Raw genomic sequence first — 27789 nt, 5'->3', positions numbered from 1 at the left:
CTTTACACACCAGACACATAAAATACATGCATATATTTTGTGTGCTAAATATATTTTTCAACTCACCCATTCTTAATGGAGCTGCTCACACTGGTATACTGCTGTGTTTGGCAAGAAGTGTACTTGTAGTTCAAGTACTACTGTATACAGTAGTATACAATGACATACAAATGGTAAATGGTAAATGGCCTGTATTTGTATAGCGCTTTTTACTAGTCCCCCCTAGGGACCCCAAAGCGCTTTACACACCCAGTCATCCACCCATTCACACACACATTCACACACTGGTGGAGGCAAGCTACAGTTGTAGCCACAGCTGCCCTGGGGCAGACTGACAGAAGCGAGGCTGCCATATCGCACCATCGGCCCTTCTGGCCAACACCAGTAGGCGGTAGGTGAAGTGTCTTGCCCAAGGACACAACGACCGAGACTGTCCGAGCCGGGGCTCGAACCGGCAACCTTCCAATTACAAGGCAAACTTCTAACTCTTGCGCCACAATCGCCCACGTGTAGTAAATAGTAAAATAGTACAATTTTACCTCCGTACAGCTAGATGTTGCTACAAGTTGACTCCCTGAAATGATTTCATGGCCTCCTCAGATCTGGTCCCACATCTGCTAACAGCTCAAACTGCCCCACTGACATCCTGAAATATATCATATATATTAAAGCAACCATGATACAGCTTCATCTCCTGGGTCAAACTATGAAATTCTCCCTGGTCCTGCCTTCTCGTGAGAGTTGGATTAACGCAGAATCCCTGTTGCTTCCTTTTCTTGTTTAGAAACATCAGATCCAGCTCATCATTGCTTGATTCTGGCATTGTTATTTTCACAGTGCGTTTTTAGAATTTGCTACAAAAACACAACACGTTCAGTGTGCGTATGCATTTCATGACACGTTTGGATCTGGAAATTCTGATTTTTGTGTCACTCTTCGTAAAACTTGTGTAATGGCCACCTGCTTTACCGCAGTTCTTCTCTTGCCACCTCTCATGGAAATACGGTGTCTGTTTTTAGTCCCGGTCAGTAATCTTGCTGAAGGCTTTCCAGGGAGCTTTTAGAACAATCTGATAATAACTGAGTACAATAGTACATCTTAGAAGTAATAACTGTATGAATTAGCTTTTCAGCATCATTCTGAGACAGGATATTTCTAATTTTAGTGATATTGTGCAAATGAGTCCTGCATATTTGTTTAACGTGCACACAGAAAGACGAATACTGGTCAGAATGACTCCAAGACTTCTCATACTGTTACTGTACTCTGCTAACACTGAGGTCTCTCAGTAGTTTTGTTGTATACAAATATATATATATATATAAAAATGCAATAATAAATTCTCTCAAGAACCTGCTAAATATTGATGTTTTATGTTTAACTTTTAATATTTGGTCATTTCCAAAGCTTAACAGTAGCTCAAATATCAGCTGTGATCAATTTGAACTCAATAAAAATTCATGTCATTCATGCTTTTTTAACTTAGTTTCAAAGTTTTAAATGACAGTTATGTAAGGGTTATTTCCAGAGTCATAAACCTTTTCCTTTTGGCGGGTGAAAAATTACATAAGTACGAGTGTACATCTAAGTGCTTCTCCCATTTCCTGTTCCAGGATGGCCATCCAGGTGGACAAGTTTGACTTTGAGAGTCTGCCACAGCCGGACCAAGAAAGTGTTCGCTTCAGTAACCCCAAACAGCTGGAGGAGGAGCGACAGCACGCCCAAGGCTGTCAGATCAACAGCAAGCTGGGCATCTGTTGGAGCATTATATCCTTTCAGTGGTTACATGTACTATAAAAGCATCTTTAGGGGAATTGGCCTAAAGTGAACTACAAAGACCATAGACGTAGTTGGTAAATACTTTGAAATACGCTCTACCAGTTGCAGCTAATAATCCCCTACAGTCGTGGCCATAATCACGGTCAAACAGATTTTATCAGCATTCTTTTAACTGTTGTTGTTTGTTGATATCAGTTCGATCAGTGTTAGAGCACATCTGGACCCTTCATCTGGAGGCCTTCTGGCCAGTAGGCAACATTTTTTGCCCGCATTAGCAGATGGGGACGCTTATGGCAGAGCGCTTGCTACTCTGACACTGTGAAGTGATATATTAGTATGTGGGAATATAAATGTGAAATTAAATTTGTGAATTGTGAAATTAGACACTTTGCCAGAGCTCTTAGTCTGCGGTCCATTAAAGATAGTGACATTGTATTAGCATACCTACTCTGCGAGATTTAATTAGAAAAGTTTCCATTTGTAGTTTTTCAAAATGTGTGAGTATAGCATGTGGATAAAACACAAGCGGGAATGGTTGGCAGTGATCTGATTGTGCGTAACATTGTTTCATGAACCCACCATCCAGAGTGCTTATCCAGCTGTTAAGTGATGACGGCCTGTTTACAGCGTCCTGCCATGCGATTGCGTTTGTCCCTAACCATCGTGAACCCTCAAGTTAAATTCATTGAGCAGAAAAAAGTTGGCGTTCATCAGCTTCACTGTGTTTATATTATGCTAAACACAGCTCTGTAGCTAGCATATCATTATATTCCTGCTAGTCAAACTTCAGTAACCCTACAAACATCACTGCTGTTTAGTTTTCTGTCTTCATTTATGTTGGAAGTGACAGCAGAGCTGTATGTTTTAATTTTTCAATAATCCCTCAGTCAGAACATGAACTGGCATAGATGGAAACTAGCGAGCTAACTCCCTGCTAACTTCTAACTCTGTTAAAAATCATAAATTCTGTTTTCATGGATGACTGGATGTTAAAATTAAATGTTACACCTAGTAGAGCAGCAACACTGATCATTTTATTACAGATGAAAGAATTTAGACAGTTTGTAACTGTCAGTGATGCTGCAGTGTTCGTTTGACTTTGGGACCTGAAGCGGAGTTTGGACCTGGAAACGGTTAATGATGTCAGACTTAAAGACCAGATAGGAGTGTGTTAGGAGGGGTTAACGTTTTGGCTCATGTGTTTCGTATCTGTTGTTGTTCTCTATGTTGAAGATGTTTTTGATTTAGCAGATATAGACTATCCCCAAGTCAGGAGTTCTATTCTATATTAAATTCTCTATGTGGAAAAATTGAGTTTTATCGAAAGGTAGAAAACCTTTTTGAGCTGTTTGCCAACAGACAGCTATTTGGACAACTGCTCATCTTTTGCTACCTTGGTACTTGATTTCCTGATTCTTAGATGTTCTGCTCAAAGAGGATCCAAATGCAGATGTTTTTTGGGAAGACTGTTCTAATAAAAGAAAATTTTAGTCCAGAACTTAGTAGTGAGACTACACATATTAGAAACATGGAAAACTGGGGTGGTGAAAGAAGCATAAAAAAATAACTAAAGCTGCTCAGGTAGCTTAACAGTGTTGAGGAGCGCACACAAACTAAATAAACAAGGAGGAATGGGTGAAATGAGCCAGGGCTGGTTAGAAAAGCACAAAAGTGGGAACCCAAAGCAAAGAAACCAAAGGCAGTGAAGGAAAATCATATTTTCAAAATACAGCATAAAACAGTACAATGAATAAGGCTTAAGAACTTTGCAAACAAAAGCTGACGCGATTACACCTTATACTATCTGTATTTTAATTAACCTGCATTAGTCCACATAACACTTTCCACATCCAGACTTGAGTGTCTGGTATGCTGTGCTACATTGACACAAGTGAAAACAATAGCTGGAGCCCATGGGATCACCGAAATTACTTCTACTGTCTGCAAAGAACTTAAAATTTTTGCTTCAGAGACACAGGTCTGTGTAATTTAACTTTGATGAGGTTTCAGAAATTGCAAATCTGTTGCAATCTACATGCACAGAAATTTCTGTAAACTATTTAAATTCAGAATCCAGCCAGGACTTCAATTCAGTTCAATGCAGTTTTATTAATATAGCACAAAATTATAACAATGGCCACTTTATATTTTAAAGCAAAGCCCCTACAGTGTCCTTTGCTTACAGCTAAGACATCTTCAGTTCTTTTCTGCTGCCACGATAGGGAAGCAGAGCTTGAGAGAAGTATATAGTCAGTCAGTCTGGATTTATCTTTAGTGCCTTATATCAGCTCATCACTCAGTAGTTGGCAGTACTATGCACGTATCTAAGAGCTACTGATTGTTAGTGAGCATGGTAACCAGTTAATGGGGAATCCAGTCTGGGAGCTGAAAATGCTGTTTTCTATGTGTGTATGTATTTTGTTTTGTTTTTTCATGAGGGTGTAAACACTTCTATCACCATATGCATTGGTTTATCTCCCAGCACTTTGGCGGCTTGTAGGCAGGAATGAAGAAAGAAAGCGGCGTATGAATATATTCCCAACAGCATTCCCTTTACTGCAACAAAAAAAACCCTGAAGCAGACTGTTTGAACATATGTTACTATTGTTGTTTCTTTTTTTGTTTTTAAGTGTGAATAGTATCATGTATGATATATTAGTCAGGATGGTGTCAACAGGAGATTGACCTATAAGAACAAGCCAAAGAAAAGGATTTAGAGGCTTTGCAGTTTTGATCTAATTGGAAATGAGCTACACCCGGGCTGTCAAGTGAGAAATTGAACTAGAAATTAAAAATGTGACATTTTACCCTTTTAACCTTCATTATGGGTGGCTTGTGTTTGAAAATGGCTCATTAGGGTACAGTAGAACTGGTATAGAGTCTGTTACTAATTCAGTGCAAGCGACTCAACTGGCTATGCGACAGATGCCACATTATATCATCAAGTCAAACCTTGATGCTATGATTTTCTGCAGACTGAAACACATCCTTGTTGATAATGACTCAGCTGCTAAACTTGTCAGAATAGCACAATGTAAATTCTGCTTCAGGGTAGATTTTCCTTTTTACAATATGAAAAATAGAGAACTATAAAATCTGATTACACTGCATGTCACACTTAGACACAATTATTTGGCCTTGAGCAACTAACAGTCACTTTAATTTGTAATTTATGAGCTTGTTGATGGTGTTTGGTACTGATTCATAGAGAGTGATTCTGCCACACACAGTACAGATGCCATGAAAAGTGGAAGAGATAAAAAGCAAATGCTATGTGTGTGTCTTCCCCCTGAGGAGGTCATAGCCAAGTCCATGAGTCATCTCTCAATGCACAGTGTGGACGTTCCCCTCTCAATAGCGAGCTTAAAAAGCTCTGGATATGTAGTCATTAGTTATGATTATATCAATAATTACTATCAATTAATATCAATATACAATCTGACTAAAATGCATGTATAAAAATAAAAAAGTACATACATATAAGGTATGCAAAAAAGTTCAGAGGTTCATGAAAGTCAAAAACTTAATCTGATTGAAACTTAGTTGATTTCCCATTTAAGATAATCTTGAATGTCCGCATGGATTCCAACACTGCTGCTTTTTTTTTTTGATCACTCCCTGAAAGTCTCCCTCTGACATTTGCACTGTGCACTTTGATGTTTTGCTGTGGACCCCAACTTTTGTAACATCTGCCTTAAACTGACCTGAAATTGTGTGAAGGATTAAAAATGACTTGCCAACTGAATCTAAGTAGTTTTCAGTTGAAGGGCCCATAGTTTCCAATCAGGAATGCAGAGCAGGAGCATGCTCGTCATTTTATTCGCCATTCACCAGGTTGTGCTCCGTAAACGGAGTGAGAATGTCAATGTGGATTTTTGTCCCGAGTCACCTTAGTTATAACATTCAGTAGAAATCACATGAATTATGTTGTGTCCCAGCATTGTGCTGTATCAGAGGGTAGGAGCAAAGTGCAAGAGCATTTTTTTTCTTCTTCTGTAAAATGATTTATTAATAGCAGAATAGCTAAAAATGGTCCAGAGGTGCATGGGAAGATGATTTTAAATGGGAAATTATCAGATAAGCCTTAAAAATTCATTATTGACCTGTTCTCTGAACTTAAACTGAAACTTGATGTACACATACAGTTATTTGAAAAAGTACAATTTCACATGTTCTGTATTTTTGGTCGCTACTATATCTTAAATTCTTGAAATATTTGTTAACTCAACATAGTTTGAAGTTCAAAAAGAATGCCAATATTCATGTTGACTTGAAATATACATCTTGTACCAGAGAAATTTAGGACTAGTTTTAAATTGTGATAAATCACCTTCACTGCACAGCTGAACTGCTTAGGCAGGCTGTTTGTATAATTCATCAGTCAAAGCTTGGCTCTGAAGGTCTCCCGGACTGTCTGCGCTTATCCAATAAGAAGCTACTTAAAAGCAGAACAATACAGATTCACAAATTAACAGCTGAAAAGTCACTCTTTCAGCTCAAAGTAGGATGAACCAATTTTCCAAGCAACACTCTGGATTCCTTTTTATTTCAACTGCATAATAGAAATGTGAAATTGTTTAGAACTATCCAAATTAATCTGGGGAATAAATAGAAAAGTACCAAACCGTGAATGGCTGTTGACAATAAGTATAGACAGCTGACACGCATATTAATCATTCGCACAAGCGCCGGTTTTCTCTGAAATGGCCTGTTGAATGTGATGTTTAGTGCCCACAAATATACTGAATATAAAATAGCAGAGGTGAATTTGGAAGCCACTCCGGATACGAGTTCTGAAATACGCTGCTCAGAAGAATTCAAGGAACACAGATCTCTATGGCGGGGGAAAAAAAATTCTAAAAATCTGTGCTGATATGGACTGGGTAATGTTTTAGGAATGAAAGGAAGCCACAGCATTAATGGAAATGAAAATTATCAATCTCCAGAGGGTTTGATTCAGAGATACCCTGAGTGCTCCAAATGAGATGACAGAAGGTGTCCCTGGGGATATCCTCCCAGATATAGACCAGGGCATCACTGAGCTCCTGGATAGTCTGAGACACAACCTGACAGCATTGGATGGACCAAAGAAAATGCCCGAGATGGCATGGTATTAATTCCTTCATCCACCTAGAAGTGCCTGCAGACTCTTGCACATGAGGCCAGCATTGATGATCACCAGGACCAACCCAGGACTCACTGCATTAGCATACGGTCTGACAGTTGGTTCAAGGATTTCATGGCAGTCGGGCTGCTGTTGCCTGTGGTGGTCTCTGTGTCCCTCCATGGATATGCTTCCCCAGACCACCACTGACCTACCACCAAAGCAGTCTTGCTGAACGATGTTACAGGCTGTATAACGTTCTCCACAGCTTCTCCAGACCCTTTTCAAATCCATCACATGTGCTCAGGGTGAAGCTGCTCTTAGCTGTGAAAAGCACAGCACAAATGCCAATCAGGCTCCACAGTGCCGAGCAGTGAGTTTGGTCTGAGACATTCACACCAGTGGTCTCCTGGAAGTCATTTTGTAGGGTTCTGGCAGTTCCTCTTGGCACAAAGGAGCAGATGCTGGTCGTCCCAATGGGTTAAGGACCTTCCACAATCCTCTCCAGTTCTCCTAGACTAACTGCCTGTCTCCTTGATGTCCTTTAGTCTGTTCAAACTGTGCTGCAAGACACAGCAAACCTTCTGGTAATGGCGCATATTGGTGTTCCATCCCTGAGGAGTTGGACTGTGCACCTGTGCAACCTCTATAATGTCCAAGTATCACCTCATGCAACCAGTAGTGACACTGACCGTAGTCAAATAGAAAAGTTAGTGAACAAACAGTCAGAAAAGATGTCGGGGGCTTCCTACTCTAAAATCATTCCTCTTTGGGGATCATCTCATTGTTGCCCCCCAGTGCACCTGTTTTTAATTTCATTAACACCAAAGAAGCTGAAACTGATTAACAACCCCCTCTGCGACTCAACTGACCAGATCAATATAATATAAATTTAATACCGGCTTATTTCACAGTTGGTCGTATGACTAGAATAGAATAGAATTAGAATAGAATTCAACTTTATTGTCATTGCACATGTCACAAGTACAAGGCAATGAAAGGCAGTTTGCATCCATCCAGAAAGTGCTTTAGCAATAATATAGATATATTACAAAATATATATTAGCAATAATATAGATATGTTACAAAAATGGGTCTATTATAGGTATGTTACAATGTACACTGTAGGAAGGTATGTTACGAATATGCTATAACTATAAGTAAGTACAGGCTGTAGTGAGTGTACAAGCTATGTACAGGCTATGAACAGGATATAGATATGAAAACTATACGGAAATATGAACTATACAAGTTATAAACCGTTGTAGAACTAGTTGTAGAACATACTGTGTATGTTCAGTCCATGAGTTTAATGTGGGTCAGATGTCAGGAGGCAGAGTTCAGGAGCCTGACAGCTGTAGGGAAGAAGTTGTTCCAGTACCTGGTGGTCTTAGTCCAGAGGCTCCTGTAGCGCCTCCCAGAGGGCAGGAGGGTGAAGAGTCCATGTGCTGGGTGACTGGGGTCTTTGATGATTTTCCCAGCCCTTTTCAGACACCGCTTCCTGTAGATGTCATTTATGGCAGGAAGTGGTGCTCCGACGATGCGCTGGGCGGTTTTCACGACCCTCTGCAACGCCTTCCGGGCCGAGGCAGAGCAGCTCCCATACCAGACTGTTATACAGTTGGTCAGGATGCTCTTGATGGTGCAGCGGTAGAAGTTCACCAGGATGTCTGAGGACAGGTGGTTCTTCCTCAGAGTCCTCAGGAAGAAGAGGCGCTGGTGAGCCTTCTTGACCAACTTGGAGCAGTTGGTTGTCCAGATGAGGTCCTCGTGTATGTGGATTCCTACATACACATATACACTTATTCTGTTCACTTCACCCAGTATCCACTTAAAATCTGTATTTAGAACATGACATCTTTCCTGCAAGTTGGATGAGTGTAGTGAAAGTTTACGCTCTCTTTACAATAGAGTGCTGTTACAGAGACTACTCTTTGTGCATTAATCATGCCCATATTATATAATATATCTATTTCAAAGCTTATATGAGGGTCCACTGAGAATTTCCAACAAAAGTCAAGCATGGCTCAGGATACTGATCATTATACTACTGTATCATCCCTGTTGTACACCTGAAAACAGACCATATCTGCTAGCAGCTCGTGTTACCCAACAATTCCAGCAAAGCCTTGAAATAGAAATTCTACATGGCTTTGAGTGATCAAAGCTGCAACACTGACACTTTACCGTTATTCTCTGGAATACGGATGATGTGACGTGATTCACCGTGACTCAGACAATTCAACAGAAAGGTAGCCGCACCTTTCCACACAATATGCTTTGTCCATAGATGCCTTCACTCTCTCTTTCTCTTACCCTCTTCATGCATTCTGCACTTTCTCTCAAAGGTTAATAGACACAGGTTTGGTGCTCTAGGCGCTGCTCGTCTCACCCATTATTCCAAATGTCAGCTGTGTAAATGATCAGCGGCGTCCTTGTCATCACATATTATCTGGGTAATTGCCCTCTGACAACCGTATTTGTTTTGATGCAGTATTCATACATTGATAGCCTTCCCTGTGATCAGTTTAATGCCATCGTTATAAAAACATGCTCCCCGTTCACCTTTGACTTCTAGATGAATGCAAAACATAAACATAACATGATGGATCTGTCTTCAGTGCTGTTACCAGCAAATAATGTCTGTTTTTTTGACAGCTTTGGTAGTTATTCGAGGATGTTTGTGTAATATCAGCCTCTTGCATCCATCCACACATTTAGTGTATCTACAGAAGCAGCTGTGTTGGCTCTTTAATAATATAGTGGGGAAGTTTAAGCAGTTATGGTCAATGAGCAAACCGCTGATCTACATAGGTTTGTACTGTAATCCAAATGACTGACAGATCCACTCAGCTGCTGCTTGGGTTTCTTCGGTATATACGATCTAAACTGAAGCAAGATCATTTTCCTGCATATGTACTGTGTCAGACTTTCCTCTCTACAGTAGTAAATCTGTTACACACTTCTGGGAACAAACGGTACACAAAAGGACTACAGTATTGGCCTATAATTACCATTAAGAGCATTTTAAAAGGGGATTTGTCATTGTTGAAAGCCTCAGAGGGTTGTGGGTTTGTGTTAAAACGTCCACTAAATTGCTCATTTCCCCATGATTGACTTTGCAGTTTATTCGACGTTAAAGATAACTAGAAGCTGGCAGAAAGAATCTGAATGGGAGAAAAATTTATAATTCATATAAGGAAAAATAAGAAAGGATGAGAGAAATGAAAGCGTGTGGCCTCGTGCTCTGAACTTAGTGTTAGTATAGGGAGCAGGCAAATGGCCTGTCAGAGTACTACTGTGGAAATATTGTATGTAGACATAAAAACTGTCACAGAGAGGCACTCAGTGTTGAGTGTTGGCATAGAGAAAAGATTTCAAACACTGTATTTCTTACGTGCACAATGAACTTTTCTACGTGTCTTATGTCCTGTCATGGCTGCCCCGCCATGAACCTGGTTCTGCTAGGTTTCTTCCTGTTAGAAGGGAGTTTTTCCTCCCCACTGTCGCCACGTGTTTCCTCATAGGGGGGCAATCTGATTCTGAGGTTTTCGTCCCGTTATTGTAGGATCTTTTGTGATTTCGCACTAGATAATTAAAACTGAATTTAATTGAATTAAAAAAGTACTTTAGACCCCACCAACCTTTCCCGTGTTCATATCTAGGACTCAGTGTTTGTTTTCATTAAAGTTTTTCCCCACTTACATGGATTCTTTGTGTCACGTAACACAAATAAATTCATCATTCTTAATTTTCATGCAGATGTGTTATCGGTGCTTCAGACCTATTTCAGAAAACCAAATCTCCTTAGAAAACCCAAGACCCAAGCTGCAGACATTACAAATATCCAGCATTCAATTTCTCTAGAGCAGGGGTGTCAAACTCCAGGCCTCGAGGGCCGGTGTCCCCTTTAGGTTTTAGATCTCACCCTGGGTCAACACACCTGAATCAAATGACTAAATCATTACCAGGCCTCAGGAGAACTTCAAGACATGTTGAGGGGGTAATTTAGCCATTTAAATCAACTGTGTTGGATCAACGACACAACCTGCAGGACACCGACCCTCGAGGCCTGGACTTCGACACCTGACCTCTTGAGCATCTCATTCTGTTACACCCACAATTTTGGAATGTTAGCAACAAGCAAGAAATAAACAAATTAAATTCATGGTTCAGCCCAGGTTGGTATTTTCCAAAAGCTGACATGTTATTCCTTACATAAGTCAGCCATCATTGCTAATCAGACTACCAGCTTCACACTTTTACTAATGAATCCCTTTTTTCTATTGTTATCAATGAAAGTGGCTACAGAGAGACGTGAGAGCAGACACTCTGCAAACACTCCTCATACGCATTCAGTGTAACCACAGGCTAATGTTTGTTTCCACTTTTGTGCGGAAGATATAAAGCTTAATTTAAATGGTTGTGACTTGCTGTAATCTATCAGAATTGTCTTGTGTTTATAGCTTTTTCGCCATCTAATCAAAACTCCAATGATAAAATTAAATTAATGATGTTATAGATTATTATTTTCCTAAGTGTCCATCTACTTGCCTCGTACAAAACCCTGCTTCTTTTAATGTTCTTTATACAAATGAATCATTCTTGAAAACTCATGAAACTACACGTGTCAGAAACTATTGAAAAAGTGCATATTTTATGGGTCATGGACATGGATGGTTTATATGGGTTCTAGTATTGTTGTTAAAGTATTCAGTATGCACATGCACCACCACAAGACTTAGGTTTAGAGAATGGCTCCAACTAACAGGAAGCCTGCTATTTTGATTTTATCAAGCACTTTTATTACCTTTTTTTCAATTTCCAGGTTTATACTTAAACTTTTATATAATTATTTACAGGCACATGATACTCAGTTTGTCTTATCTAAATAGCCTTTAATATTGAGTTAGACATGCTGCCAAAAGGTAGTCAGTCTTATTACACAAGCATTAGCTGATTTTCACATGTGCTCTTCCCATATGGAAAAGAAATAGTAAAAACATATATGATTTACTCATGAAAGTGGCCACTTTCTCATTACTTTCATATATTTTTTTAGTAAGTATCCAAAACATACAAGTTTCATTATATTTCATTAATTTTTCAAGGGATCTTATATGTGTTTTCACTCTTGTATGCTTTTCATACAAGTTTCATACAAGACAGATAAAAACTTTATAAGATTTATATATATCTTTTCCATATGGGTTTGACATATGGTATACAGCAGGCACTGAGTGGAAACGGGAAGTGATATCTATTTCTTTGTGCGAAATCCTGCAACATTCCACGTCTGAAGACATACAAGCATACACTGACAAGCATCTTTGACTTTTCTCCGGCTTCGTTCCTGCCTCAGAATAGCTGTCTGTTAGTTATTGTTGTTATATTTAGAGTGTGATGTATTTTTATTTAATACCAGGTATGCAGTTATTTTTCCATGTGTAAATATAGAGCAGAGACTCCCATGCTGATTAATTCCTGAAACTCTCCAAAGCTTTTCCATGCTGCTGTCCTTAACCACGTCCACCCATCTCTGCGTCGCTGTGGAGAAGCCAGCGTTGAGGGAGTCCTCAATCAGCTGGTCCTGGAGCACCTGCAGCTTGCTCCTTTGCAGTGGGGTGAGTCTCTTTTGTGTGTGTGCTTGCATTTGTCTTCCTGCGAGATTAATGGTTGTGCTCACACGCCACACCCACAGTTGAATGTTTGTGAACTCGAGCTACTGGAAATGTGCAACATTATGACTAAAGCTCTACGTGGATTTTATTTTACGTCTTTGAGCATGTTTGTCTTCCAGTTAGTTATTTTGGTGGTTCCACGACCATCTCTCACTTGTCAGTTAGTGTTTAAACCTCCAGAACTGGTCTCAAGCCATGTTTTTTATTTGCATTTATAATGGGCCACAAGCTATTTTGGAGAAGTGTAGACAGCAGCTTGGGAAATGTGTGAATCACCGGGGACTCACAGAATTTGTAGGAGCACTTTTCAGTCTCACCATCTGTGATCATCACTAAAATCACTTTTGATTTACTGCCGGTGTTTGTTTTCTGAGATTCCTGGCCTCTCTTCGGGCCCTGCCAGCATTTTGATTAGTCAGCTGGGGCTGTCCTCCTTTTGCAAAGAGAAAGCAATCTGCGAAATGAAGCGACACAGCAGATCAAGCATGGAAATGTAAGAATCTGTTGAGACAGAAATGGAGGAATCAGGAGCAACATTCGCTGGATGTTTTGGCATTTGACATGCACTTTCTTCAAATACTTTCCAGAGAAAAGCTGATGTTCTGTTTCATGTGTGCATTCTTATTGCAGACATAACTGTTAATCCCTCATGTCTTCATTTCTGCAAAAGTAGTTATGCAGCTCAGACCCGGGCCTTTGCGAGGATTGCTTGTTGTGAGCCAGATAATTTGCCTCAGCCCATTAGGATGCCTTTATCAGGGTTGCCAAGGCTATCACAGGCTCAATTATGGGTATAGTTCAACGATTTCCCCAATGTCTAAAATCATTAGTCCAGTTGGATGCTTGAAATGTCTTTGCTCTCCAAGCCTCACACTAGTAAAATAGCTGTAGGTGAATGCATCTTTAATTTCAAACATTCTGATTACACTTGTGTTTAATTCCCACAGCGTCTATGGAGAACTGTTTTGTTTGCCTTCCTGTGTTGTCACTATACAAAGGTAACTCGTTCCTGACGTGATAGATGACCAAAGAGCCTAAATGAAGCTCAACGCTTAAGTAACGTATTATGTTAATGCTGTTAATATAGAATCATTCCAGAATTTCAGTCTAAAAATTTTACTCTGTTTTTTTTTCTTTCTCTCTTTTAGTTTGTGTGACACTCTCTTGTGTTTTCTAAGATTGATGCAGAAGCTGCTGCAGATATAATTTCACTGTCTGTTAGAAATGGCATGCATAGATTATTACAGCGCTGATGTGAAATGGCTGCATGAGATTTGTGCTGTTTGGAAATCAAATTATTTTCTGCTCCTTAATAGTCTTGATGAGTGCATAAAAAATACACGTTACATCTCAGCATACGTCTCTGAACCATCAGCATGCATCAGCAAATTTTAGCAAATTTAAAGGGTGTTAGCTGTCAATGATAAACATCTCAAAGTGCTTAAGTGTGCCAAAGGAGTCATTTACTTCCCAGTGCCACCCCAGGTCTGTTTTATGGCATTTTCCAGTCATATGGAATAGTGTTTTTCCCCCCTCATTCGTATCACACTCTACAGTAAAACAGTTTGTGTCATTCATATCAGATTCTAGGATTTCCACTTGACCTTGCTTAAGATGGCAGGCTTCATCTTTGCTTTAACCTTCATTTGGGGATGGCATAGCAAACTGTGTTCACAGGCATGAGTGGAAATGTTCCTGAGCCCATGCTGTAAATTCTGTGACAGAATCATTCCTGCTTTCAGCGCAGTGCTGTTTGAAATGTCGTAGAGATCCAGCACAGATTTTTGTAGGCCTTGGCCTTTGTGCACAGAGATTTCTCCAGACTCCTGGAATTTTTTATATTCTGGAATGTTTAGACATTGGTTTTTTTGCAGATTGGTGAACCTCTGTCGATATTTACTTTTGAACTCAGGTTCTTTTTATATCCAGTCATCATTGACCTGTTACCAGTTTACTCAAGTATTTGCAAAATGGCTGTCTCCTTTTAAAATTACTTACTATTCTGTCCTTTTTTGACCCTGACTCAACTGTTTTGAGACGTCTTACTGCTATCAAATTGAAAATGAGCTGATATTAAACCTATGTTAAATAAATAAATAAATTAGAAATAGTAACATGTCTCAGTTTAGATTCAGTGTGATTTTTGTGTTCTGTTGTGGAAAAATAAGGGTTTATGAGATTTGAAAATCATTCTGCCTTTTACATTTTATACGGCATCACAGTTTTGGGAAATTATCTTTTTCCCTTGGCCAAGATCTGCTTAGATAAAAGATGAATAATTACTGCAGGGCGATGCAGATGGGATGTTGAGCCAGGGCAGAGTGTGTGGCTGGACGCGTGGAGAGCCGGGTGGGTTGCTGGCTGCGCAAGAGTAGCAGAGGAAGTGTAGCTGAACCGAGCAGAGAGTCCAGAGTAAATAAATAAAGAGTGACATCCGGAGCAGAGCCTTAGGCCTGGGGAGAGCAATGTGAGCGCTGGATGACAGGGAGGCTGCAGGTCTGATGAACCGGAGGCAAATTAAATTTAGTCGTTTTACTTTTGCAATACTTAGTTTAATAAAATGTTTTTGTCGTAGCAAACTGTGAGTCTGTTTCACACTGCATGCTTTATCTTAACTAGTACTACGTTATCCAAAATTCATTTTTGAACTTTTCCATAATGATGTTCTTCTACAATAATTCATTTTATTTTCTGATGTGTAATGACAAATGTTCAATCATTTGCAAAACTAAACTGTAATCTTAAAACCTTATATTGCACTGATAATAAAAAATTAGATGCTTATTCAATAAAGGACTTGTTTGTTGTTCCTGCTGCTGTTGCAGGACGGGGTCAGATGCCCCCAGTGCTCTCAGGCCTGTGGAAAGTCGGCACGTTCAAACTGGATATGAACTCTATTCACCTTACTGTAACCATCTGTTACAGCTGGTGTCCTATTAGTATATCATTAAAACCACTCATCCACAGTTTAGTTAGTATACCTACTCATTTAATGCTGTCGATTGTTCTACTTCTAACAGTGGAGTCCGCAGTCTATCATGTTCATTTTCAATCAACACTTCAAACATATCCAACTTTTTTATTCATGATTCTAGCTGGCTGTTTGCACTGCTTATGCATTACCTAACAGCTGCTAGTCTTACTTTCTATTAATAATTTACAAATTTGTATTGATAATTTAATGTTTTCAACTACTTATTCATACTTTTTTTCTCTCGAACTCTTCAGGTCGACTTAATTCTTGAATTAAATTCTGTTTGTTTGTTTGTTTTTCATGTTATTTTTCAGGTACTCTGTCCACCCATCCTCCAGGCAGCGCAGGGTTGTAGTACTAAGTCGAGCTTAACATGTAACCACATTACATCCACTCAGCTGGTGTCAGAAATTTGTCATGTGTCACTAACTGTATGTCATCATAGCTGTTTGTAGTGAAACACAATATATTAAAAACTTAAACTGTGTAAATGCTTTTTAGTTACATGTTCTTGGCCTTAAGCTGGAGAAACGGGCATCTCTGCCTGTGCTTAACCAATTATGTGGCATGAGAAACTTGATCCTCTTCATGATTTGCTTCTATAGAAACCCTATGAATATTTAATCACACAGGTTCAAGAGAACATGGAAAGTGCCAGAATCAGTTTTATGGCTTTGTGTTTGTTTATAGTCTCATTACTATTATTGATTGGAGAGCAAACAGAGGCCATTAGTAAATGATTCTACCTCAGGGCAGAATCAGCCCCACAGTCCCATCAGCAGACTTCCAATAAAGTGAGATCATATATGATCAAATTCACTGCGTTATCACAAATATGCAAGTCTTTTTTTTTAAATTAGTAAAACATTGTTTTGTTAGTGCTGAATTTCATTTTGCTGAGGTTCAGAAAAATGGCCCTAATTCACTGAGTGGGCGAGAAATTAAAGCGGATTACTTTTGTGTTTCTGTGGTAAACCTTTGCTGACGACAAAACATCAAGTGAAAAGACATTATGCAATGAACACTAGATTAGAGAGCTGCGCTCGTTCATACTGTTCTGTCTGCCCTAAAATATAGTACGTGGAAAGAGTCGACAACTTTTACATCATCTCCACAAGTTTGATTTCACAGAAGCTATAATTCCTAACCTGCTGCCGTTGGGTTTTTATTTGTTTAAGAGAAGTATGAATATAGTGCTGTGACTTCAGTATACCAGACGTATTTACAATATAATTTAAGGCCATGTTGTTACAGATGAGGAAAAACCTTTATGACAGATTATATCATAGCTTATTCCTAGAATAGCTGCACTTGGCGCTATACGAGTCTGGATTGATACGTTTCTCTTTGCCTGAGTTTGAGCCCTAATTATAAAAAAGTCCTCTGACTTTCGCTGCTCTTCATAGTCCTGTAATTTTCAGCTCCGGCAGTCCGCCAGTCTGTTACAGATCCTGAAAAGCAAGTCTAAACTATATATGTTGACCGTGGATTTGGAAGCACTGTTGAAATTGTGAGACGGCTTCACAAACAGTCTAAATGTCAGCAGGGCAGTCTTGGAGATTCTCAGCTATTGTTTTTCACAAGACTGCTGGCTGACTGGTTTAATTATCTGTGACAAAATTTTATTGCACTCCCAAAACCCATAAGGAGTACTTGTCATCCTTAGAATTGGAGGGAGGACATTTGACGGGAGGCTGTTAGATCACATTTTTCAGAGGAAAGATTTTACTCAGCACAAATCACACCCCACTTTTTAAAATCTCCTTTCTAATACTGTGTATAATAGACAGGACATAGCTGAGCTGAGAAAGCAGGGAATTGAATTTGGTGCTACCAAAACGGACAAGAAGTTTACGTGAACGTGCCCAGATTTTCAACAAAAATGACTTCAGAGAATGATTTTGTCTCATTGCTGACCAAAAGCTTATCAAAATTCTTTCATAGTAGTTAAAAAAAATACTCTGTGGCGTTTTCGTTTAAATGAACAAAGTCACACTTGCATATGAAAACAGTATGTGAATTCGTGCTGTGCTGCATTTTAAACATGTAGGATTTTTCCCGAACATAAACGTGTTCAGAGAGGGTCCGGACCACGTGTGACCCTAAACTGGAAAAGCAGAAGAAAATTCATGGATGGATGAATACAAATGTTCATATGTACTGAAAGTAGAAGCATTTGAACAGTTTAACACGCCCGTAGTGACTTTAACACGAAACCAACCCGCCACACAGGCCCTTCATAGTTACACAGCCGGCCATTCTGTAAAGCCTCATTGATTATAGCATCTCAGCTGTCAGTTTGATTAAAGGTAAAGTGGTGCAACTTGTGATGGGAGTCAGCTTAATGGAGTGTTGTTAAATAAACATTGACCTGGCCAATCAAGATAAGATACCTTTATTAGTCATGTGCAGAGGTGTTTTTTTTCCTGTTCTCAAACTGATCTCCGTGTTGGAGCTCAGTCTGGGGGGAGTTATTTTTTCTCCTTATCTTTCCTCATGTTGTGTGTTTTCCATTGTTATACCTCTCTGACCTGTCTTCCCCGTGTGATGTTTTTGTGTAATGTATGTATGGTCGGAGGGTAAGATGGCGCCGCCATTGCGTGCAATAGGTCGGCAGCCTTAACATGAAATTTCCCCTTGTGGGACTAATAAAGGTATCTTATCAAGACGGAGCTGTGTGAGGGTGTGACACCAGCTGGGTGGATGATGATACTGTACACAGAGGGGGCAGCAGGTTTATATCAGACAAGAAGGACCCTGACATGTGTAGGATGGGACTGATAGTTTAATTGATCTGTAAGCAATCATCTCTGTACTTTGTAAATGAGAGCACATGTTATATACACACGTGTCAAGTCAGCTGCAAAAGCTATTCACTGTTATCCTATTCCTGGATAAAAATCTGACTCCAAAATTTTGAAGTTGATTTATGTAGTTATAGACAGTTGATGATTTTCAGCATTCGGTGTGTTGAGCGTTGTTACCATGCAGCGACGTGGAAAACTCGGAGCCTGAGCGCGGACTTTGTACCCGTTCCTCCCCCCACCTCACTACGCCACCAGGAAACCATTTCAGTGGAATACAAATGCAGCCATGAATGGAAAGACAAATGTTTAGTCTAGCAGAGGGATGGAAAGCGAATGGTGGAGGCCACGCTGTAAAAGGCGAAGAAATAATTTAATAAGACAGCACTTCTGAAACGACTCACACTCCTTTTCTCCCCCCAGTACCCTCCGCATCCACAGATAGACATTTGGAGCAGTCACAGGCAGTGGCTTTTCAACACACACAGGGGAGGGGGGTGGGGGTGGGGGGTGGGGGGATGCCTCATGGAATAATGTGGCTTTAAGCGATTGTCAGAAGCTCATCTGCCGTAAGTGCTGCAGGTTTGACAAATGATGCTGCCAAACAGCCCAGACTCACCTAACGCTGAAGTCCTGTTGCAGTGACGATGATTAGAGGAGCTGACCTGAGAGAGAGGAAAGAGGCGAATGCATGCATGACTAAAATGAAAGAGAAGTGCTCTGACTGCACCTGTAGCTGCTAATATGTCGCATCTGTGAGCACATCAATTTCAGGCTCCTCTGCGGTTTTCAGCACAGCAGTTATGGGGCCGGTGGGAGATGGCAGAAAGCCTTCTTCAGCCTGTGACAAGTTCCTAGAAATGCAAACACATCTACTGGGTGTTGGGCACATCTGTTTTTATTTCAGATATAACTGAACCTCGTGTGCAAACTTGTGCACCATGATTAGGTTTAGATCTAGTTAAACATCTGCCCTTCTTTTATGTTTATGTAATATATATTACTGTGTAAATGCTTATAATAAACGCGGCTAAAGTTTCAAAAAGCGAGTTAATCATAAGTCATCTGTATGAACCAGAAGCTCAAATTTCAGACTGCTCTAATTTTTTTTTCCAGTCTGGCTGTGGATGATGCCATTGACAGCAGATCTCCCTATATGGTTATCTCAGGCACACAGCTCCAGCTGTGACCACAGACAACCACACTACCTGCTTTTTAAACTTTCAATTCCTGGGGAGCAGTGAATTAGGAGAAAGTTGGTTTGAAGGTAAAGTGAGGACAAATAAAAGAGCCTGTTTCTGACAATGAATGAACTGAGGGGCTGCACTAAGATGAAGTATAAGAAAAATAAGGATTATTTTGAACTGTCACTCATTGGAAAGCTATTCTAGTTAAATCTTTTAAATGCGTTTGCTTGAAAGGCAAACTTTTTGCTTGTTTGTAACCTAATATGCAAGAAAACAGAAATTTCATGTAAATGATAAATATTTTAATAATAATACGACTTTACATTATTTAACTGAAGACTTTCCCCAAAGTGGCCCACTATGCAGCATCTATCCATCCTCTTCCACTTATCCAATTCAGGGTCACAGGGGGGCTGGAGCTCCCGGTTACCATAGCTACGCAGGGCTAACAGATAAAGACAGACAACCATTCAAACTCGTATTCACACCTCTAGGCAATTTAGAATCACCAGTTAAGCAATACACAAGCCCAAAACTAAATATATCAAAATGTTATATTTTTGTATCTCCTTGAATGGATTTTCGATCTACCAGTGCAGGTCAAATAAAGAAAGTGGTAACAGTAAAATGGCACAGACGCGATCATATTTGGTGCACAAAAAGTCCTACGACAGAGTACCTTGAGAAGTTGTCTCTTGACATAGGCACAAATTTTGAAATGTGGTGGCACGGTGCTGTAGTGGTTAGCACTGTTACCGCACTGGCTGCAGCCACTCTGTGTGGATTTTCCACATTCTCCCCGAGCTTCCCCCTGGGCTTCCTCCAGCTATTTTGGCATCCTCCCACAGTCCACCTGTTAGATTAATGGGTAATTCTAAATAAGCCATTAATGTGAGGTAGTTTAAGTGTTTGAGGTGTGTGGAATAAAGTGCTGTATGAATGTGACATTACTATATAAAAACAAGCACATTACCTTTTCACCTACAAGCACAGACACCCACAACATAACTAAATAATCTAAAATAAATCCAGCCATCCATTCTCTTCTGCTTGTACTGATCAGGGTCACTATCTCAGCTTCCATGCTGTGAAGGCATGGAATATCAACAGTATGTAAAGGTTAAATGACTCACAGTCTTACACGAACATGCCCTGTTCTGCATCTAATACTCATACAGTTATTTGATTAACTGATTCAGGGATACTTCCACTTTTTTTCCCGCTATCACAGGCTGTTTAGTGTTTACAACTTAGCAATATGCTTACTTGCTTTACTTACTGCTGTCAGAAATGTATAAAGCATTTTTTGCTCTATATTAAGCTACATCAAATCTTGACTGCATTGGTACTTACTAGCATGAAGTCATGTTTGTCTCTGGTTGTTTTTATTCTGTTACATTTTACTTCAAATTGCTAGAATCCAAAGTTGAATGAAGGGCAGTAGCGCTAGACTGCTTCACAAATCATAATTAGCCTGTTGCATTCTGGCTAACACACACACACACACACACACACACTATGTTTTGAGTATGCAAAAAGAATACATGGAATAAAAGCTTAGTGCTTCGATTTTAATTCTAATAATTAATTTTAATTGACTCAGCAAATGGTTTATTACAGTCACACAACTGAAAAGACTGGAAAAAGTATTCAATGTGAAACAGAGGAATTAATCACATACTCACATGGGTGTTCCTCCCTTCAAAGTTTAGTATTTTTTACTTGACGAATAAGTTAATCAGCTAAACTGCCGTACAAATTAGCATCAATTAATGTTTTTTACAAACAAGCGTGTAATGAATGTACTGTGTTGGTCTTTAGCCTGATGTGTTTTGCGTTTAGAAAATCATTAAAAGTTATAATTACATGAAATAATCGAGAATAAAGACTTGTTGGAGGAATTTGTATTTGTAGTTGTTTAGAGCTGTTCAGTTGTTGGATTTTTCTGCAGCAGCAGAAAAGGAAGGCGAGTAAACTCTGTAGATTTTTTTTTTCTTGTTTCCAGCACATATATTGGCTACAAGTTGTAGCCGGTGTGACGTCAGCCACTTGTTAGTGAACATTACTTACCCTGTGACTCAGGAGGTAGAATCTGCTGATCCAAAGATTGGTGGTTTGATACCTGGTTCCTTGGTCCATATGTTAAAGTGTCCTTTGGCAGGATGCAATACTGAACCCCAGCTGCCTCTGATGCATTCATCAGAGTGAGAGTTCTTAAAGGTACACAGTAAAGCTCTGTATTAATGTGCCTATGAATGAATGGGTATGGCTTACTGGAAAAACTTTTCAAAAATGAGATTTTAATCTGTAAACCTTCAGGAAAATCTACTCGTATTCTTCTATATCTGCTAGGACATAAACACAAACACACACCTTACCAGCCTCCATCTACTGGAGTGCAAGTAGCCTTAAATTTGCAGCAGGTGTGGCCCATTTAGCTGACTGATGGGTGCTGTGAGGAGGACTGGGTTGGCAGAGCCTGATTTATCTGCTTGTTTCTTTTTTAGCTCTGTCAGTCAGCCATCCTAAAGATCTCCAATTGAAGCCAGAGAGAGATATGGGACCATTCACACTTCTTTTGCAAGTCTCCTGGCTAGTCTGCGTGATTTACAGAGGCAGCCCTGACTCAGATGGACTAAGATGGATGTGTGGATGGAAACAAAGAGAGTCATATTTGCAGTGGAGGGGAAATCACGGGGTAGCTGAACAGGAAAGGCTTCAACTGATTCTTCTTCCCGGTTAGCCTGAGCAAGGGGATCTGACAGGAAGAGTCAGTTGCTTTTCAGCTCATCATTTAACCCATTATGAACGTGAATAATGATTTCTGCGCATTGTGTCATGTAGGATTACCATAACACAACACTGAGTAACAAAGCATTGTTAATACATTTTTACCACATTAGCAGGAGGCATGAAAGGATCATTTGTTCTACTTTGGCTGAAATCACCAGTCTTATCCTATCACCCTGGTAGCTTTAATGTGGAAATGAGAGCAAAGCGTAAACCAGCCCACTCTGCGATTCCCTATCTAGCCTTTCCTTTTTCTCTCCGGCCCTGTATGGATCCACAGTTAGCACATTTAACGGGCTTGGAGCGTCTGTTTATGGGGTATTTATCATGGCTACAGAACAATCCGGGCTGTCAGTGCGTCAGTTTGGGTGAGCTGTGGAAATAAATCAAAACTCCCCCAGCTTGCCACAGATAGCACACTACACACTCGCCCATTCATTTAGACTGCTGGGATGGGAGGAAAGAGTAGAAGAAATAAAAGTTTAGTAAAATTATATAGATGCAGCTAAAGTAAAGGTTTGAATTGAAGTTGTGGAGATCAATTTGGGGAGGTTTCGTCACAGTGTCCAGAAAAAACGTGCTCCATTTGAACTCATTATTTGTGTTGTATAATTGTAACTATCCAGTGTTTCTTCAGCATCGGCTTAGTTCTCACTGTTTTCCAAATGTATTTTCGGCCTAAACCTATTTCTCTTTCCCAGTCTTATATCAAATAAAACCACCTCCCTTATTGATTTCTTTAGAGGAAACAAGAGTATCCCCAACAGCTGTCTTTTCATTCCTCAAAGACAGATTACCTGACATTTCTAAATACAACCAAGTCCAACCAATGTTCCTACACTTATTTCTGCTAAAAGGAGGAACGTTATAGCACAGTTACTAAACTTTCCTCCATAAACCTTTAACTGTGGGAAATACTAACAAACATCTGATTGTGTGTCTTTAATGGAGACATACTTTTACTTGGGTCAATACAGAGTTAGTTAACTTTGATTTCGGGCAGTTTCTTTCACAAACTCGGTAGCAGCTTATCTTGTAGCCAGTGCTTGACTGCAGACCTTTTTCTGCTCACTTGTGATGCTGAACCAAGGTGCTCGGTGTATCGAAAATAATGTGTAGCTTGAAATAGACACACTGATAAGCCTGGAGAGTTGAAATCATTATCATGAGAATAAGAGGATGGATGGATGGAAGTTAAGAACTACTTTAAAGTTAAAAGTACAATGTGTAACAGCGCTACACTCGTACCCCTCCAAATTCACGTGCATATTGTAATCCAAGCTACTGTGGCTACTGCAGGGCAAACAAACAGTAGCCTTTCATCTGTAATGAGTGTAGGCTGTCAGTCCACTGTTTACCTCAGCTGTCAATACGTGTCCTCGTCTATTTCCCCTGGTTGGCTGTAAAACTTGGAAAGGAGTCTTCTGTCTGATGACAGCAATACTGAGATGAGCTGTAGAGGATATCCTGGGCTTTTTTTTTTTTTTTTTTTTGGTCCCGTTTGGATCTTTAGCCATCAGAATTGTTGTGTTAAGGCCAAGAAAGATGCCAAGTGGATCATCATGGCCTTGCCATATTGGACCATTTGATTGACCTTTATTATAATTATGTATTTATTTTATTTTATTTTCGGTTGCTACAAACGGGACAGACATGACTGGGGGATAGGACAGGGAGAAAGAATGAAAGAAAGAGAGGGAGAGAAAGAAAAACCGAGGGGAGAAGAGACGGTGAGAAAGGGGGGAAGAAAGAAAGAAAAACAAACAAAACACCTGGATCACCTGTATGGAGAAAAAAAAACAGAAGAGAAAGCAAACAAAAAAAGAGCAACATAATAAAAACAGCACCATCACAATAAACTAGCTAGCAGTAGATAACAGTAGATACTAAATATTAAACGCTATTGTGCAGCACGCAAGATAGACAGCGCACAATGTGCTTTAAGGCAGCAGCCAAGAAAGGTGTAGTCCGCGTCTGTGCACACCTGTGTGGATCAGCATGCTTGTATTCCAAAGGTTTTTCCATGTAACGATCTGCTAGGGAGTGTGGGGAGCCATAGCCCTGTCCCCCAGGGCATGAAGCAGGTATGGAGGAGATCCAGGCCCCAGACATCCAGAGGCCCCAGAGTACGAGGACCCGAGGAGGACCACCAAAGGGGAGGAACCGTGCCACCCTCCTGGGAAGAGCTGAGTAGAGCCCCAAACGAGAGGTCACCCAGCAGCTACGGAGCAGAGGCCAGAGGGGGTTGCAGTGGCGTGCCCGCGGGCTCTGCCGGCAGCCCGCGGGCCACAGGCGCCAGGCCCCGCCAATCGGCCACCAGGAGTGAGCCGGTACATACATGAGCGCCCAGCCCCAGTCGACAAGAACCACCAACACACCAACGTCTGAGGGCATCAGCCACCAGCAGGGAGTGTGGTGAGGGGAGATAGGCCTCCGTACTTTGGAGGGCCTGAGATGTACCCAGAGAGGTTGAGTCTAAGACCCAACCTGACATATAGACACAGACGAACAGGCGCACGTGGACACAAACGTGCATTCCCACCCCCATATACACAACCAAATACTCGGCATTCACCCAACATGTAGACAGACACAAATAGACACTGCACAGACAGTCACACTCCCCAAACATACTCTATATCCCAGGTCCAGGTACCCCCGCCCCCAGAGGGGCAAGCTGCACCTAGACCCAGGAGATGTAACCCTTCTCTCTGGGGTGGAGGCAAGCGGACCACCTCCTTATCTGCAGTAGCAGGGAGGCCCCGCATCCCAGACCATATCCTGGGCTTTTCTATTACTAAGCACTGGTGTTTTTGCTGCTGTTAGTCTTTAAAGCGAATCTGTCATTATTGGACTGGGATACTCAGCAAATACACTCTATGTACATTCTCTATTTTTAGAGACTCTTACTCTATTTTCTTTTCTTTTTAGGACATTTGAGCCTAACATTAGCTGGCAGAATGAATGCTTGTTTAGCTTGTTTGTTGTTTGGTGTCCAGAGATGGGAGGGTCGCAATACTGGGAATAAATACGCATGTGCACATTTTCACTTGTTAGAGCCCTGACTTCAGTTCAGGAGTTGAGGCTTACGGTGAGGAGGAAGAAGATGATGAGGATGAGGAGGAGAGAGAGCAGTGATGGAGGAAGCAAAAGACATTAGGTGAATATGATGATGAAAAAATAGACATGTACGGATATTAAATGGTAATATATAGTTTGAAAGAGCCATTTGTGATCTTTAAATTAAGAGTAGCTTATAAGGTGTATGTATGTGGCTCATAAAACATGATTAGGTGGAACCACGATGCCCATCTTGTATTCAAGAGGAACATGGCAGCTTCCACAAACCGGCACTTGCTCTTATGTATTTGAAATGGATTATTTTAAGTTTATGCAAACACATCAATTTATTTGAAAATTACACTCTAGTCAGTGTGTGTTTAAGAGTACAACACTTTTCAATTAAATAACCTTTAAAGTCTTGATTGCACCTTTAAAGATGGTAAAATCAATTAGATTCATATTAAAAGGTAAATTTATCCAGTTTAAAATCAATCGTAACTATTCAGTTACTGTTTGATTTAAAGGTTGGATCATTTAATTATTATTATAGTTGATTTTGTTCTCTGTATTATTTTTACTTTAGTTGTGTGTCTGTAAGGAAAAACATACAATACAAGTCATTTACACCTAAGTCTGTCCAGTTAGGAATCATCATTTTCACTTGTTTTGGTGCAAATCAAAGTGACAACAATCAGCAGAGAGAAACTATGGTTATCTATATAATTTGTATCATAAATACCATCTGAAGTATTTTAATCACAGTGGCACCGAGTCATCTCTTCCGTGCATGAGCCATGTTTGCACATTGAGCACCCTGGATAATAAAGACTTTAGTTTGATGGTCGCTTTGAATGTTATGTATAGAGCACGTGTGTGTTTGTCAGTAAAATTAGAGAGGAATAAACTATGAGATGATTGCATATAATAAGCAGTTTATATATAGGGTATTAATTGCATTGACTGAGCTATACTAACAATCTCACAATATGTCTTTTTCTTATTTAAAGGCATTGAATATATTAATAATCTGATATAAAATTCTGTCTCGATATATATTGAGAAACTGTTTCGCCTGCTTCTTGGTGATGTGGCCGCCGAGTCGGAGTTTGCTGGGTTCGAGCTGGGGCCAGTGCACAAGCATTTTTGTCTTTAAACATAATTCTTGGACATGTGCCCAGCCCGCCGTTCTTTTTGGTGACGGTGGTAGACGACATAGCCCGTCAGTGAGAGAGAAGTCGCTCTACTGCATCATCTGTCACTATCGATCCTCCTCATTGATGCTCTGATGCCACAGAGATGTAATCAGATCTTTTCTCACATGAATGGAGTAGCTTTGCTTTTTTCCCCTCCTGATTTCAGTCTGTGGATGCCTCAGATCTGTTTCAAAAATTAAATGAATAATGGAAAGTATAGAAATTTGTCTGATGTTTGTATCATTTGACCTTCATCATGTGAACTATATAAGGCTTAGCTAACTGGGATGTGGACAGGCATTGTATTTTTCTGCTGCAGCTGCGCATCAAAATAAATCAAGTTTTTAATGATTGTTTATGATTCAGAGGCTGTCAGCCATCAGTCAGCTGGGGTCTTTGTGTGTTTGCATGTTCTCCCTGTGATTGGATGGGATCTCTTTGGGTATCTTAGTCTTCTTCACACAGTTCTAAGACATTTATTTATTATATTTGTTTATTTTAAATTAGCTGGAGGCGTGAGCGTGAATAAGTGTTAATTTAATTTGATACCAGTACCTCATTCCTTCTGTGTTTGCTTTGTCTGCCATTGCTGAAAGGATCTCAAGTCCCACCGCTGCCAGTTTATACCTTCTGCTCTCACACAGTATGGATTTTCCTTTCCTTGCTAGGAAGCAGTTCATCTATCATGTTTCATTGAGGCTCATCAGATGTTGGTCAGGGATCCACAAGAACAGCAGCGCTGTGGATCCGTGTAACTGAAACCTTTTAGAATGTAATGGACTGATCCAGCTCGCACCACTGACAGGTTTCTGGCCCTGACACGTACCGGCCGTGGCTGTAACCGAACACCTGTTGCGAACCACTGAGTATACTGTTATCCTGTCATTGCCCTCTGACCTGGAATGCAAACTGTATCTTCCAGAGCAAGCAGTGTGTGTGGACAGAGCTTGCAGCTTGCAAAAATGATGTGCCTGGGTGACAGCATATTATGAGGAGACTTGGAGGGCTGTACAACATCGCTGCAGCACCCTACTTTGCTCGGAAAGCACAGGTGGTCCATTTTTGTAAACAATTGAAAAGTTCGTAGCATCACATAATCTCTCTTGCCCTTTCTTTTAATTTGCCCTTTAAAACTCTTTTCTTCGGTCTCATACACCCTTACATACAAATCCAAAACACTTTGACACTGAGTTTAAACGCTAATGTTGCTACCT

General features: G+C 40.3%; 1 protein-coding gene across 2 annotated transcripts in view; it reads left to right on the top strand.

Moving 5' to 3' along the window:
• trappc9 (trafficking protein particle complex subunit 9) overlaps window positions 1-27789 on the top strand; it is a 235203-nt gene that overhangs the window by 158023 nt on the left and 49391 nt on the right. For both annotated transcript variants that reach the window (XM_084919346.1, XM_084919345.1), the window contains 2 exons: window positions 1614-1767; window positions 12417-12507. In XM_084919346.1, coding sequence (XP_084775472.1) covers window positions 1614-1767; window positions 12417-12507 — 245 coding nt within the window. The remainder of the gene's footprint in view (window positions 1-1613; window positions 1768-12416; window positions 12508-27789) is intronic.

Source organism: Perissodus microlepis, chromosome 22 (genome assembly GCF_051167445.1).
Source record: "Perissodus microlepis isolate ML-2025 ecotype Zambia chromosome 22, ASM5116744v1, whole genome shotgun sequence".
Lineage (NCBI taxonomy): Eukaryota > Metazoa > Chordata > Actinopteri > Cichliformes > Cichlidae > Perissodus > Perissodus microlepis.
This window is presented reverse-complemented; position numbering and strand designations above follow the sequence as displayed.